We start from the raw sequence: 16331 nt of genomic DNA, 5'->3' as shown, positions 1-16331 counted from the left end.
TGGATCTTCAAAAATTAAGTTTCATAAACCTATTCTAAAATAAACTTATAATCCATGGCACTCAGAATGAGAATGATGCTTTAAGCAGAGCCAATTCACACCTTCATTGGCAACTGCTTGGAAATTTTTATTGGGTTGTGGGAGGAAGACCTAGAGAAAAAGATTTTTTCTGGATGGAAGTTCAGCCAACTTTGGATTATCCGGAGACTGATTATCCACCATGTGAATGTAAGGCTCTTTGTTTCTCCTCTTGCTTCTGGTCCTCCTCCCTCCTGCTGCCACCTTTTGGCCATTTTATTGCTCTTAAGTATTTCTCCACCAGAGGGGTAGACGGAGACAGAAGAGATGACACTAAAAAGTGTGGCTTTTTATTGATAGCTTGAGCAAAAGTCTAAGAGGAGGGTGAAACTGACAAATAAGTTTTCTAGATAACCTGTGGTTTTCAGTTATTTGTGCTCTAGTAGTACTGATGCTAAAGTGTGAGTGATATTTTGGAGATAATACAAGAGATGGTTGTTTGAGCTCTATCTCACTTGATGCCCTTTGGATACGGAAATGATGGCAAATTACCTTAAATTATGTTGTGTTTAAACACAAAACTAATAATGATAAAGTAAATGGAGTTTGGTATTAATATTAATATATACCTTGAAAAAAGTGATGTGTTTTTATCTATCAAAAGGCTGTTATTTCCTGGCACAAGAGAAATGGAAGACATCCTATCCCCTCCCTTCTATCATATCTCAGGATTAATTTCTTAGTCACTTCCCCCAAATTAATAAAGCTGAAGTCATGTTCTCAGTGTCATCATCCCTGAGAATAACTGCACTTTTAGGAGTTGCTCTGATTCTTTCAAACCTCTAGAGAAACATATAATTTAAAGTGGGGGTTGGTACTCTTTTTCTGTAAGGGGTCAGGTAGTAAATATTTTAGGTTTTGTGGCCCATACAATCTCTTTCACAGCTATTGAACTTTGCTGTTGTAGTGCAAAAGCAACCATAAAAAATACATAAACAAATGGACGTGGCTGTGTTCCAACAGAACTTTATTTACGGACACTGAAATTTGAATTTCATATAATTTTCATGTGTCATGAAATCTTATTCTTCTTTTGATTTTTTGTTCAACCATTTAAAAATGTCAAAACCATTCTTAGCTCACGAGACACAATAACAGGAGGCAGGCTGGATCAGTTTGTCGACACCTGCTCTAAAGCAAGACTGTATTTTGGCACTCTAGAGAGAACTGAGAAGAATTAACCAGGCAACGAAATGCATCAAGCCTCAACCCTGCTCTTCTACGCAGCGTGGAGTCTAGTGTAATAGGTCTTTTCAACCAACAGTGGAAGACTATTAAATACAGACAAACAAACTAACGTAACCTATCCACCACTGTCACTCCTAGCTGCTACAAAACGGGCAGATAGGGCTAAGAGCCCCAAGGCCTTAGAATCTAACCCTGGGGACTCAGCTGCTCCTCAAGACTTGTTTAATCTCAAATAGCACTGGAAAATAACAAAAGGTTTGACTCAATCCAAAATATTGTCTGATACTGGCAGCATAATATAGCTGGAGAAAGCTCCTCTAGGGTTACTGTGAACTGATTTTTGCTGGATTGTCCAATAATTCCTAGGTGCTCTCAGCTAATGGGAAGTGTGGAATCCAGGGTCATATTACAACTACCTTGCAGTCTACCCTCAAGATGTTAGAGCTTATGATTTAAAATTACCCTGATCTGTAGACCAGAAAGTTTCTGAGACCTCCTCATGGAGCCTTAAGGCATTAATGTCCTTATATACAGCTCTTTTTTTTTTTTTTAAAAGGAATTTATTTATTTATTTATTTTGGCCGTGCTGGGTCTTGGTTGCAGCACGCGGGATCTTCATTGCAGCATGCGGGATCTTTTTTAGTTGCGGCATGTGGACTTCTTAGTTGTGGCATACGAACTCTTAGCTGCGGCATGCATGTGGGATCTAGTTCCCCGACCAGGGATTGAACCCGGGCCCCCTGCATTGGAAGTGCGGAGTCTTACCCACTGGACCACCAGGGAAATCCCTATACAGCCCTTATTTGGACATTTCTTTCAAGGTACCTAATCCAGCAGATGAACAGATAGAACTGTGATTTCTCTCAATTGCCTGCTTTTTCCCAACTCTTGACTCAAAAAGTAAAGGAGAATCTATAGCCTTTTCTTCCCCCAGTTTTATTGTGATATAATTGACATACAGCACTGTTTAAGGTGTATAGCATAATGATTTGGCTTGACTCTATAGCTTTTGTATATTAGCCTTATAGCCTGCAAATTTGCTGTAATCACTTATTAGTTCCAGGACTTTCCTTGTTGATTTTTGGGATTTGAAAGACTTTTGATGTTCAGTTTTTCTAACACGTAGTTTCATACCACAATTTAGAGACTCAACTCTACATTTCAAGTATTCGTGAGTGAAATAATATGATGGCTTAGATTTGCTTTAAAATACTTAAAAAAAAAAAAAAAGGGGTGGTAGGGGAGATGAAACAAGATGGCCAAAGCTGAAATTAAGGAAGCCAGATGATGGGTAGGTATCTGGGGTTTCATTACACTATTTTTTGACCTCTACATAAATTTGGACATTTCTAAAATTATATTTCAAAACCAGACACATTATTTGAGATTATAGAAGAAATTTCTATATTAAAGGGAAAAATTTTCTTTTTTCCCAACATTTCTCTTCTCCTAGAAGGTATATAATACATTTTGGAAGAATAACTGGTTGAATAGATGGATAAATGGATGCATGGATGTGTCTCATCTTTTTGTTCTCATCCATTTAAACCTTCAACCTGGCACAAGGAATATACTGGAACTTACCTTCACCATGGGCCAGAAATATTATGAGCCCATGTGACGGCCATCTCGGTACCTCACATGTGTTTATGGATTCGATGATAGTACAATTTTATATTTTGGTATTATTCCCCATTTAAGAATCACGATAAATAAATTCACTACTTCTCATAAACCCTCTGTGAAGTAGATGTTCCACCCAGTTCATAGAATTAATAAGCCTCTGGACTTGACCACAATGATACAGAATCATAGAACCTTAGAGTTGGAAGGGAATTTAGAAGTTATAGAACTCCACATTCTACCTAATGTTGGAATCCATCTATAACAATTATCCATTTCATTTATTTGGTACTTTTCTAAGCACTGGGGATATAACAGTTAAAAAAAAAAAAAAAGAAAAGCAAAGTTCCTGTATTCATGTAGCTTACATTACAGTGGGGGAGAAAGGTAATAAATAAAAATATGTCTGAGGTGAGGGACTACACCATGAGAATATCTAAGGAAAAAGAATTCTAGCATTGGAAATAGTGATGACAAAGGCCCGGAGGTGGGAGCCTGCCTGTGTTCCAGGAATGGCAAGGAGGCCAGTGTGGCTGGCACCAGGTGAGAAGGGCTTGGAAGAGGAGTCAGCAGGTAGGGGGCTTCGTGGACCACTGTAAGAACCTTGGCTTTAACTCTGAGCTGGGAAGCTTATGTTTTAATAGGATCAATATAGCTACAGTGTTGAGGAGAGACTTGAGGGAGGCAAGGCAGAAGTTAGGAGGCTAGTTAGAATGATACTGCAATAATCAATGCACGGTAGCAGTGGCGATGGAGAGAAGTGGGCAGATTCTAGAAATATTTTGAAAGTAGAATTGACAGGATTGGCTGATGGAGAAGATGCGGGGAGTGAAAAGGAGCCCAGGATGAGTCCAGTGCTTCTGGATGAATGGGACTGTCATTTACTGAGAAGACTGGAGAAGAAGATTTGGGCAGGGGTGGATGAAGATAGGAATTCGGTTTTGGACATGTTGAGGTTGAGGGGACTTACTAGCCACTGGTGTTCAGGTGTCAAATAGGCAGCTGGCTGTATATGAAAGTGAGTTCCAGGTTGGAGATAACAGTTTGGGATTCACCGGCATGTAGGTGGTGATTAACGCCTTGAAATTGGATGAGGTCATCTAAGCAGCGACTTAGAGAAGAAAAGCACAGGCCTGAACTCTGGGGCACTCCGACATTTGGAGGTTGGGAGATAAGGAAAAAATAGCAATGGAGATTGAGGAGGAGTAGCCAGTGAGACAGGAGGAAAACCAAGATAGAATGGAATTCTGGAAGCCAAGGAAAGACAACGTTTCAAGGACAGCACGACCAACTCTGTTAAATGTGCTGACAGGTCAAGTGAGATGAGTAATGAAAACTGAACATGGGACTCGGCACTGTGGATTCTCGGTGAGCCTGAATGGAGGGTTCCGAGTGCCTGCGGGGAGAGGAAGTGAAGACAGAGAGCACAGAAAATTCTTTTAAGGAGTTTGTTGTAAAGAGAGGCTGAGGAATGGGACAGTATCTAGAGGAGGATGTACAGGAAGCCAAGAGTTCTTTGTTTTAAACAAGAGCAACTACAGGATGTGTGCATGCTGATAGGAGTGAGCAGGTAGAAAGAGACACCTAGGAAGCAGCAGCAGAGAGGGAAGCTGTCTGAGATGCAAGGTGAGTTCTATTGGCAATGAAGATATCGACGTGTTTTTGCAGCTTACTGTCTACGGTCATAGTTAAAGTAAATTCAAACTTTCAGTTAGAGGTTAACGGAAATATTATGCAACATTTTTTCTTATCCAAGTTCATGAAAGGCCCTGGTTTTACGGTACGACCATGAGTGAGTGGCTGAGGTGGGGTGGATGGCAAGCTCGCTGGAGGGGAGGTGAAGGAGCTGAGAGGCCGAGGTATTGGAGAAATCATGCAACTGGAGAGTAAAATCTCCAAGAATCCTAAAACAGCAGTCCTAGAGAACTTGGCAGTGAGCTGGGAGCTCAAGTCTCAGCCTCTGCCTGCGTGAATGCTGCCTGAGCTAGGAATCCCAGTGCAGAAGGAATCCCAGGAGCCTGAGGCGGCTTCTTCTACTTCTGGACAGTTACGATTATAGGAAACTTCTTTCTTATTCTGAGTTAAACCCTAATACTCCCCAAACTGCTCCTTGCCTGGTCCTCTAGAACTATTCACAACGAAGCTGATCTCTCAGACTTAAGATAGTTCCTGAAGCAACTAGAGACAGTTCCAAGCATTTTCTCTTCCAGGAAGGACATCGTCAGGTCTTTCAGCCATTCCTCATACATCATGGTTTCCAGGACCTTCACTATCTTGGTTGCTCTCTTTGGGATATACCTGATTCGTTGATTTCCTTGGGTTGATGGAGTCAATGGCACAATCTTCTGACTTCTCTTCTGCTGTTCAAATCACTATGGTAATTAATAAATACTTTATTTGCCAAGGTGGGTGTGGGCACAACATTGTTACTGAGCAACAGAAAAACATCTTATATAAATTACACAAAGCTCCACAATCTGTCTGCTAGCTCTAAATTCATAGTGATGAAGAGCAATGTTACGGCAATGGAATTATTGACAAGAAAGACAATTATAGCGTAAATGTTAGTAAGACAGGGCAGAAGAGATTATGAATTGATGCATCAGAAGGAGTACTTACGAGAATATCAGTGTTTTCAAAATAATTCCTCCAGTATGGTCTGATTTTCCTCTGGCCACCAATGTCCCATACATTCAGTTTAAAACCTTGTGATTGTACACTTTTGATGTTAAAACCCTGAAACAAAAAATACCAAGTTTTACTAGGCTTTGAGATCAATTTCTGACAAAGTTACATTTACCAGCTATGTTATTTATTAATTCTGAGGTACTCTGCCAGATGTGACACAGATGATACTGAAAACAGTTTGCTCTGATAGGGAACAAAAATGTATTTACACGTGCTTCTGTCACTCAGGTTGGAGTCAGTGTTGATGATGTCATGCTGAGTGCACACACACATGGAACTGCTGAGGATGACTTGGTATGAGAACAGCTCTGGTAATCAACACAGACCTCCGCCCACCCCATGAGTCCTCAGCATGGTGAAATTTAACAGGACGTTACATGTAACTAACAAAAAAACAAAGCTGAATCTGCAGACTCAACACAACAGAATAAATGCTAAGTTTAAAAAGAGGCAAGGGGCTTCCCTGGTGGCGCAGTGGTTAAGAATCCGCCTGCCAATGCAGGGGACACGGGTTCGAGCCCTGGTCCGGGAAGATCCCACATGTCGCAGAGCAACTAAGCCCATTCGCCACAACTACTGAGCCTGTGCTCTAGAGCCCAGAGTCACAACTAATGAAGCCCACGCGCCTTGAGCCTGTACTCTGCAACAAGAGAAGCCACTGCAATGAGAAGCCTGTGCACCGCAACGAAGAGTAGGCCCCGCTCGCCGCAACTAGAGAAGGCCCTTGTGCAGCAACGAAGACCCAATGCAGCCAAAAAAAAAAAAAAAAGAGGCAAGAGCTACAATCTGGAAGACTGGATTCTTTAAGAGCAGCTCAAGATGAAAGAAATTTCCTCATATGCATTGATTAAGAAAAGCAAGGAGCTGAACTCAGGACACGAAGGGGGAGGCTGGTTTGTAACTGGAGTAGCACCCCTCATACAGGTGGTGATGAAAACAAACAAACAAACAAGTGGGCATTTGAAACTGTTCTTTAATAGGTATCTCTGATGAACTTGAAAAGAAAGTATTCATTTTCAGGACAGTGACTCAAGGTGGAACTTTGGGGAAGGGAAGCCAATCAGGGGCAGGCAGAAGGGTGAGCTGGGAGTTCATGTGCAGAGAAACAAATTAACAAGACCTTTGGGCTTTGAAGAGAAGGCATTTTATGAGCAAGATTTTTAAAAAAAATCTTCTTGCAAGAATGACATAATGAAATCAGGATTTGAAAAATCCGATCAACAGCCTGCTCCCACAGAAGTGACATTTCATCCAGAATAGCTGGAGTTAAGTGGGTCTGGGGATGCCTCCATAAACATTTGCCTCTTCTGGCAGCTCCCCAGCACTACTGCCTCACACAGAAGGAGAAGGCACAGGGCAACGGTACGGGAACACTGCCACCCAATTTCCACTGAGGACAGTCACTAGAGGACAACAGGGGATGATGCCTACTACTGCTCCTCTAAAATGCCAATGACTGAATAAATTAGAAGTTTTAGAACTCCTAACGGAAGTGGCTTAAGCTTATTGTAAAAGCGCACTTCATTCTGACTCACTGACAAAACCCCTTTTATGCGTTTAAAAATTCTACACTTAACTACAGTAGTAAATGTCAGACCCAGCAACAACCAATCCTTTCTGGAATGAGGGAATAAATAAGTGTAAATCCTAGAATTTGACCATATGTGTCAGCTGCCTTAAAAGTCTGTAAGTCACCAGACCCAACAAATCTACTAAGAAATTATTCTAAGGAAATAATAATGAATGGGTGCAAACATTTAGAGATGTGTACTGTATAAGTATTTACATACAGAACAACGTAGAAATATGTTCAAGATACGTTATTAACTGAAAAAGATGATACAAAACAGTATACTCTGTATGAGCCATTTTTACTTTCTATTTTAAATATACCCACCATATATGGGCAAAGAAAAAAAACCTGAAAGGATACATTCTCAAATGTTAACAGTGGTTATATCTGACTGGGCATTATAGGTGATTTCTAGTTTCTCAATTTTACCTAGTTATACATTCTAAGTTTACTACAATGAGCATCTATTACTTTTTATAATATAAAACAAAAACACAATAAAAGTGTGTTTTTAAAGACTAAATACAAAACCTTGACATAATAACAGAGTCACCTATAACATAGACAGAGCCTGAAAGTTAGAATTGGAGCTTTGGGTCCATAACTAGGATTTCATTTCCCTGCTCACAGTGTGGACGTCCTCATTTTAGTGGTGCTCTTGAGAGAGACAGCCTCTCACTAATACGAAAAAACCCCTAGCCCTTCTTTTTCTGGCAGAAATCCTGACACACTAATATGTGTTTTCAGCCCTTCTAGGCTAGACTACTGTAATTTGCTCCTCCTCAGGCCATACACTAAATTTGTTCAGAAGCTGTAAAATTGCTCATTTGGTAGCAGTTGAAATGACTTTTCTGCAAAGAGCTGCGAATCAGTAAGACTCGCTGGCCGTGAAGTACACACACCAGCACAGCCATTCAAACCCAACACCAAGCTCTTATCACAGGACAGTGACAGAAAATGGTAAATAACTCTGGTTTTGCTAAAACCTCTAATGCTCAAACACTTCAAAGTAAGACCAACAGGGCTGCCCCTAGTTAGGAAACCCAAAGGCCTGGCCAAAGGTCAAGCTCTCTCAGGATTTCCTGCAGGGAAGGAGGCCTAAAGAAACCCACTAGAGTTCTTCCAGGCAGGACTTGTCTCCAACATCCACGCTGGGAGCACCACCGTCCTTGTGTTTTGCTTGCTTAGCCCTACGAAAGAGGTGGGTTGATGAGGCTGGATTTAAAAATACAGGTAGGGCTTCCCTGGTGGTGCAGTGGTTAAGAATCAGCCTGCCAATGCAGGGGACATGGGTTCAAGCCCTGGTCTGGGAAGATCCCACATGCTGTGGAGCAACTAAGCCTGTGTGCCACAACTACTGAACCTGTGTGCCACAACTACTGAAGCCCACACACCTAGAGCCCATGCTCCACAACAAGAGAAGCCACGGCAATGAGAAGCCTGCTCACCTCAACGAAGAGTAGCCCCCACTCGCTGCAACTAGAGAGAGCCTGCGCGCAGCAACAAAGACCCAACGCAGCCAAAAATAAATAAATTTTTAAAAAAATAGATAAAAACACAGGTAATTGTTTTTTTATTTAAAAAATTGAGGGACTTCCCTGGCAGTCCAGTGGTTAGGACTCCACGCTTCCACTGCAGGGGGCGCAGGTTCCATCCCTGGTTGGGGAACTGAGATCCCGCATGCATGCCGTGTGGCGAGGGCCCCTAACCCCCGCCAGCACCCCCCCAAAAAAAATCTAAAAAATTGAGTGAGTCCCCTGGTGGCCTAGTGGTTAGGATTCTGGGCTTTCACTGCTATGGCCCCAGTTCAATCCCTGGTCAGGGAACTGAGATCCTGCAAGCCACATGGTGTGGCCAAAAAAAAAAAAAAAAAAAAAAAAAAAAAATATATTTGTATTTATTAAGTCTGAAAAATACACACTAAAAGTGGTTTTTCTCACAGTACTGTTTATTTTTCCTTTATGCTCTCTCTGTATTTTTCTACATGTATTAATTTCAAAATCAGAGAAGATAAAGCTATTTCTAAAAAGGAATTACTTAGATCAGAGGGAACTGATTGTATCTTGCTACATATAGACATATAAATTTATATTATTTCTTTTTAAAAATTATTGTAAAATATATGTAACATGAAATTTACCTTTTTAACCATTTTAAAGTGTGCAGCTCACTGGCATTAAGTACATTCACTCTTGTGCAACCATCACCGCCATCCATCCAGCCCCTGGGTAACCACTGTTCTCTCTCCTGTCTCTATGAATTTGACAACTCTAAGTATCTCACATAAATGGAATCTCTTGATATATTTTGAAATCTGAGATTATTTTAAAATTGTATAGACTTTTCTCAGTAACAAAACTTACAAATGGACAAAACTCTATCTCCCACTTTGTCTTTCATATTGCTATTACCATCTTCCACGTGTCACACAAGCATCGGGGGCAAGGCAGCGCTCACCTGTGTAGGTGTGATGTGGCTGATGTCTTCAGATGCCAGCTGCTTCAGAAGAGTGGTCTTACCAGCATTATCCAAGCCCAGGAGAAGGATTCTCACCTCCTGGTCTGGTGCACTTTTCAATTTGCGCAAGATTGAGAGTAAGCCCTTGAACAACCATGAAGAACAGAGATTACTTTGGAGGCACTGACTTTGATATTACTGGGTATCAGAATGCCTTCTCCTCCTTGAAAAAAGTTCTTGGTTGTGGAGAGCTTATAGTACTATTTTCCACTTTAATGTCATTTATTCCATTTGCTTATAAGTTTTGGCAGAAATACTTTAGTAAATTCAGCAATTTAATAAATAGCCTGGCTTATTCCTGCTCCTTCTATTAATCCAGCTTAGCAGTCACCCCAAATCTCCTGGAAGTATGTACTCTAACCAACTCCCGTTCCTGAAGCCCTTTATATATATATATACCAGAGCACCCTACCAGAGCACCCATCATATCTGACTGTAGGGAATTGATTTTTGTATTTTTCTCCTTTATACTAGAGTGAAGTTTCTTGTGCGTAAAGACTATAGATAGCTTCCATCTCCCACAATGCCTGGTGCTTATTAGACACTATATGATAGCTGTTGAAATAAACAGAATTACCCACCCAAGTTAATGTAAGATTTTAAGGTACTAAGGTACTATTCAAAAGGTTGTAGAAAATTGTACTTGGGCTCTCTTTTTAAGACTTTATTTTAGTTCTTGTTTAAGACTCCATCATTCAAAATACTCTATCATCTTCTAACTTTCACATGACCCTTACAGTATAGCTGCACGGTATAGATTATCTATGTTTTTCAGATAAAGAATCTAATACAACAGAGAAGTTAGGGAATTGAAAGGTCATTCCGGAAGCAAAAAAACATTAAAGTTTAACCAGGGTATTTTTGACTAGTAATCTAATATTTCCATTTCTTGTTGTTATTATTCTTTTAATGGATGGAAATAAGCCATGCTGCTTTTTAGCTAAGAACATAAGAAAAATCTTATAAGATAGTTATTTGTTCTGTCTTGTGGCTGACAATCATTTTCCAGTGAGGCCTGGTTACATCAAGAATCAAAGAATCCCAGAGTTTAAAGGGCATATAATCTAATCTCCCAGCCCAAGTGGAAATTCCTTCAAACCGAGTCTTAGAATTACATAAAATGGTTATGTTTTTTATCTGCATCGCACCAGGAAATAACTCAAACCAGTCTGTTCACTAAGATCAAATGATAATTCTGTGAAATAATTTTCAAGAGTTGAGACAATGATATGCAAATATGCATAATTATAAGAATTCCCTTCTGCTTCAGAGGCCCTTTGTTTACCACTTTTAGTACTGTATTCGCACTGACCACGTTAACCTCTCTATGCCTCGATTTCTGTCAGCAATAAAATGTAACGTTTAGTTTAAGACAGACAAATTCTATCCCAAAAGATTTGGAGAAGACAGAATGAATAGATTTGAAACAAACAAACAAAAAAAGATTAAGCACATCTTTTCTTTTTTTTATGGCATATTTTTTCTTTTGTTTTTTTATCTTCTCCAGCCTTGAATTATTTGACACCATTCCTTTTTAAAACTCTGTTTATGAGCAATCTCCCTGGCTTCTATTAGCTACACTGCAATCACTCATTTATAATACCACCTTTCAGAACAGTTAAAATTAGAATTCTGAGATCCTTAGGGGACTGGTGATATAAAAGGGCTAAGAACAGGCAAAACACATTGTACTGCTCCTCCTGAGTTCCTGATTAGATGTCCTCATTATCCTTTCCAATAAAATTCTAAAACAACTGGAATTTATCACATTTGTACATTAAACAACGGTACATGTAAAGAAAGTTCTTCTCATGCATCATTTACTAGTGTAGACATTGTGAAAGAATGTCTGTTTTCTATAAAATATTTTCAAGGTTCAAAATAAATGTTTTAGGTTTTTCCTCATGTGTCTCTTTCAAAAAAAAATCAGTATATACAAATACTGCTTTCTGCAGGCTGAGAGCTTTTACACACTCATTATATTTGAAATTGAATGATTAAAAAAACATAATTTCTATTCATCTTAAAAGGAGAGAAGCAAAACACAGATGAGAAAGAAAACATTCTAACTACAACTAAACTTTATAAACCTAATAGTATAAAAAAAATAATACTTCTACATTTCCAATGAGCAATTTTCCTCATCAGGAAACAATAACTTCACATGTTGCACCTTTAAATGAAATTACAGAGAAATGCAAAGTTCAGCTAATATTTTCTTCCAGCAAAATAACAAATGGCATCTCAAGCATGGTCTAGGCAAGACAAATGCAAATACAGTACAGCATCATATTAACCCAACCCCTGAGGACAGGGGATCACAGGATTATTAGCGTTTGCTAAATAGGGAAGAGGATATTTATAGATATCAGGGTTCTGCCTGAAAGGTACAAAGTAAGCTGATTTAAAAGGCTGGACAAAAGAGCAGAATAAGTCTACTCTATGCTTCTATCCATATATGTCTATAGTTAATGTCAAACGAAGGGAGACAGCCATTAGAAGTTAATTTTATTATGGGGCTGAGTTTTGCAGTATAAATACAAGGAAATGAATTTTTAGTGTATTTTTGGTCAAAACATCCATTCATTCATTCATTTATATTAAACACCCATAATGTGCTCCAAGTACAATGGTGAGCAAAACAGATATGATCTCTATGTAGGATGTGTACTCCTATGACATTAAATAAAGGCAATTTAAGAAACAAGAACTTTAGTTAATTGTGTATTGTGCGTTATCAGCATGCATGCACACAAGTTATCTGCACCCTGGTGGACAGAAGTGGTCTGACTCAGCCACAAAACATTTGAACAAACTTTTCTATAGGCAAATCATGACTAGACATGCTGTTGACTATGGACATTTTATTTGCCTCAAAATCAGCTTAAACTCAACTACCGGCAGAGGCGTGGTGCACTGACCTAAAATGATACAAACTAGGTCATTCAAAGAAACTAGGGTGTTGGAGAGGGAGAGAGGAATATGTTGGTATATGGAAAATATATGTGACTGGGAGGAGCAGCTAAAATTTAAGTATTAAAATTAGTAAGCCAACTGTCAAGTACATGCACTCCCCATACCTAGCTTAAATGGAACTGACTTCAATTTACTTCTACCTCACCAAAAAAACCTGGTGCTGCCCAGTGAGATGTTATTAATTTCCAGGAATTCGTATAGCTTTGTGTGTGTGTGTGTGTGTGTGTGTGTGTGTGTGTGTTTACAGTTCAAGAAGTCCACAAGAGAATCCTTTATTCCGTATGCAATGAATGGTCCATTCGAAAAGAAAAAAACTTTCTAAGATGTTGTTTTTCCATTTATTGTTCAGAACATCATTTTTATACCTCTACACTTCTTACTATTCAAAGCCAAGTCACGTGAGGTACAGGGAAGCAGCTGATTGATTTAAAGTTGGGTCATGTGATTTAAAAACCAGTGGCAGCTGATTGATTTAAATCCTGGTCATATGACCTGAGGAGGGGGTGCTAAAAACTGCTTTTTTATCTCTGGCGCAGAATATCATATTTATAGCTTGGTTTTTCTTATGATTTAGAAAACTTGAGCTGTCTTTCCTTGGAATCAGCAGGAGAAAAATACAGTATTTCAGGTTCATTCTTTTTTATTTTTGATCTGCATATTCGTATAGCTTTGATAGGGAGAACCTCACTCAAATTTTGTCTTCTTTCTCCTTATCTCTCTACTAAATAAATACAATGTTTCCTGAGGAACAAGATACGTGCAACTCCTCAGGAAGAGTGGGTTCACACTTCATCAGAGTCCTAATGAAAAGAACATTATGGGCTTTAGAGTTTCATGGACTTTTATTCAACTTCCCTATGTGTAACCTCCGGCACAGTTCCATCTAGAAAATGGGAACAGTATTTATATCTCAAGAAAAATGCTATGAAGATTAAGTGAGATGATGTAGGTAAAGCATGCACATAGGGGGCACTCAAAACAGTAGTTGTGTTTATATTTTTCACTGACAATTTTTGACCGGAAAACATAATCTTGGGAACAATCTTCAAATGTTAAACATGCTAGATAACTACCACTAGGTTCATATATACAGAAATTACTCCATAAATAATTCCTAAATGGAGGACTCATCTATTAAAAAACAGTGATTATTTAGGCACAAAAATTACTGTCATCTTAGTATTTCACCAAGGACTTGGTATCCTAAGGCAGGGGTAAGACAGCTGAACCTCTAGGGGTTCAGAGAAACCAATAATGGGTTTTTGTTGCAGTTCTCCAAATTAAAAAAAGAATAAATATGTATTAGTCATAGCTAAAGGACTAAAAGAATAAATAAACCTGGGACTCACTCTTTACTAGCACAGTTACCACGGGGGCTCATGGGATACCAGATGTGACACACTTAATCACACCACTGACCGTTTAAATTCCATGTTCCACTTACAGTTCTAAGAATAGCTCACACTTTTGGAGACAGAAAAAAAAAATGCATTTTGGAAATCAGATAAAGAATCCTGAATAATTTGTCCTAATTTCTTATTGTTCATGGTAGGAAAAAAATAAAAAAGAAAACCAAAATCTCTCTTGATCACTGAATACAACAGTCGTATACAACAGTGTTGTATACAGTGTCAATCTGTTGTATACAGTGTCAATCTGCACCTGGAAACAGGACAGTGGTTAATTTATTGTGACGTGTAATTATAAATTAAACAATCATGAAATTACACAGTCCACTACATTGATAAACAAACTGGGAAAAGTTAGCCAACTGTTTCTCATTTATGATGCAATCTCTCTCTTGGTTTAGCATGCCTTTTTCATTTCAATTCTAGTTATTTTCTGTGTAAATATTTATGTTTGTACTCATTTGTTGAGAAAAACTTAGCCTTTAAATGGACAGCTCATGTATAAACGATTAATAAAAAGCAAACATGTAAAGATCTGTTTAGCCTGAGGTTAACAAAACTGCAATGTAGCAAGTGTTGAAATATGATTGGCAACTTCAGATGAAATAATTCTACTTCTTTAACGATCTGACAATGCTAAATAAATTGCAAAATTTTTTCCCATCAAAATTTACTCATTGGATTAGCTAACCAAATGTACATGTATTTTTTCCTTGTGAACATCTAGCTTTTTCTTACTTCATAAGTCAAAAGAAGTGGTTCAACATTTCTAAAAGTCAAAAAGGGTCTGGAGTTGGGGCAGGGAAGTAACTATAAGCTTGAGTATTAGCTCTTTGCAGCTGGTAAGCCAACCAACCTGCTCTAAACGCTCCAAAATCAAATTTTTCTTTGACTAGTTCTAAAACCACTCAATTCCATTTTAACACTCTCCAACTAACTGCAGAGAAATCAACAACGAACAGAGTGTCAAGAATCAAATATGTCACATATCATAATTTACAATTTGGGAAAGCTTTAATCTGGTCCAACAGAGAAAAGGCTTGCCCCAAGTTAATGGCCACCCTCCAGTTTTAATCTGCTCCAAACTGACATTAAGGCCTTTGGTTCTGGTGTGGTCAGATGCCAAGGAAGGTTGCAACAGGTCCGAAGGAAATACTAAGGACCGGGCAGCAAATCTGCCTCCACCGACATGGATTAAGTATTGAACGGGAAACTGGTCATCACCAACAACCAAACCTTGCAGAATCGTCAGCAAATAAATAACTCGGGACTGCAGAAGCGCGCCCGCCACGCAGACACCGAGACGGCGTAAAATCCTCTAGGCATCCCTTCCAAGCGGCACCTCTTTGTGTCCTGGGATTTACACCCTTCCCCCCAGAGGCCCGCGCATCGCGAGGAAGAGGAGAGCTAGGCTACCGTCTCCCCTGGTACCGCCGGCGCGACCTCAAAGGCAGTAGCGCTGGCCCTCTCCCCGCTTCTGGCCGGGCACTGGCGAACCCCACTTTTCTGCGACACGGGGAGGCCGATTCTCCGGGAAGATCTAAGCCTGCGTGCAGAGGCTGCTCTCCGCAGCTCCTCGGATCCGCCCTCATCCCATCCCCAGAGTAATGATGGAGCCCTGGCTCCGTACCGGGACAACCACGCACCCTTCCACAGCCCCTTCCAGCCCCTTCCCCTAGTTTTGGACCGGTTGCAAGCCCCGCCTTCCTCCCCAGGCCCAGATCTCCCTCCAGGGCCCACACTCGGGGCTCTCCGCCGCCCCCCGAAACCAGTCCAGGACCCAGACAGCAGGCTGAGCGTCAATCCATTCCCTCCTGTCTTTAAGCGCAGTGCCCTGCCTTGGGCCTGGGGAAGGGAGGCGGGTGACCGACCAGCTCCGGAGGGACCCAGGACCCACACTCACCATCCTCCCGCCGAGTCCCTCCTCCTCCTCCTCCTCCTCCTCCTCCTGCCTCCCCCGTTACCAGGGGCAACTCCTGCGGCACCGCCCCCGACGTCCCCCGTACGCACAGCGCAGGAGCAAAGCAGAGGAACGGGGCGGGGTCTAGCTCCTCTTTCCCCAGTGTGCGCAAGCGCGCCAATGTGCCCTCCCACTGCGCAGGCGGGCTGCTGGAGCGGCTGGAGGCTGTGGCAGGCTGGTGGAGACCCAGGGAATGGTGAAAACTAGCCCACGTGGCTGGCGGGGGCCACCCGGCCTGTGATTGGTCCAGAAGGAGGGGCGTGGGGGCGGGGCGAGGGGCGGTTCCCAGGCCAAGGCCAGAAGTGCACCCTGGCCAAGC

The 16331-nt window shown here is 40.7% G+C and overlaps 1 protein-coding gene across 1 annotated transcript in view; it reads right to left on the bottom strand.

The window, feature by feature from the left end:
• ARL3 (ADP ribosylation factor like GTPase 3) overlaps nt 1–16092 on the bottom strand; it is a 31650-nt gene extending 15558 nt beyond the window's left edge. Inside the window, exons 1-3 of the mRNA XM_036828895.1 lie at nt 15956–16092; nt 9608–9751; nt 5509–5625 (exon numbers count right to left, since the gene is read on the bottom strand). Of these exons, the coding sequence (XP_036684790.1) occupies nt 5509–5625; nt 9608–9751; nt 15956–15958 (264 nt within the window). The 5' untranslated portion in view covers nt 15959–16092. The remainder of the gene's footprint in view (nt 1–5508; nt 5626–9607; nt 9752–15955) is intronic.
• Between the last annotated feature and the right edge of the window lie 239 nt (nt 16093–16331).

Source organism: Balaenoptera musculus, chromosome 16, assembly GCF_009873245.2.
Source record: "Balaenoptera musculus isolate JJ_BM4_2016_0621 chromosome 16, mBalMus1.pri.v3, whole genome shotgun sequence".
Classification (NCBI taxonomy): domain Eukaryota; kingdom Metazoa; phylum Chordata; class Mammalia; order Artiodactyla; family Balaenopteridae; genus Balaenoptera; species Balaenoptera musculus.
Note: the sequence above shows the minus strand (reverse complement) of the source record. Positions and strands in the feature narration are given on the sequence as shown.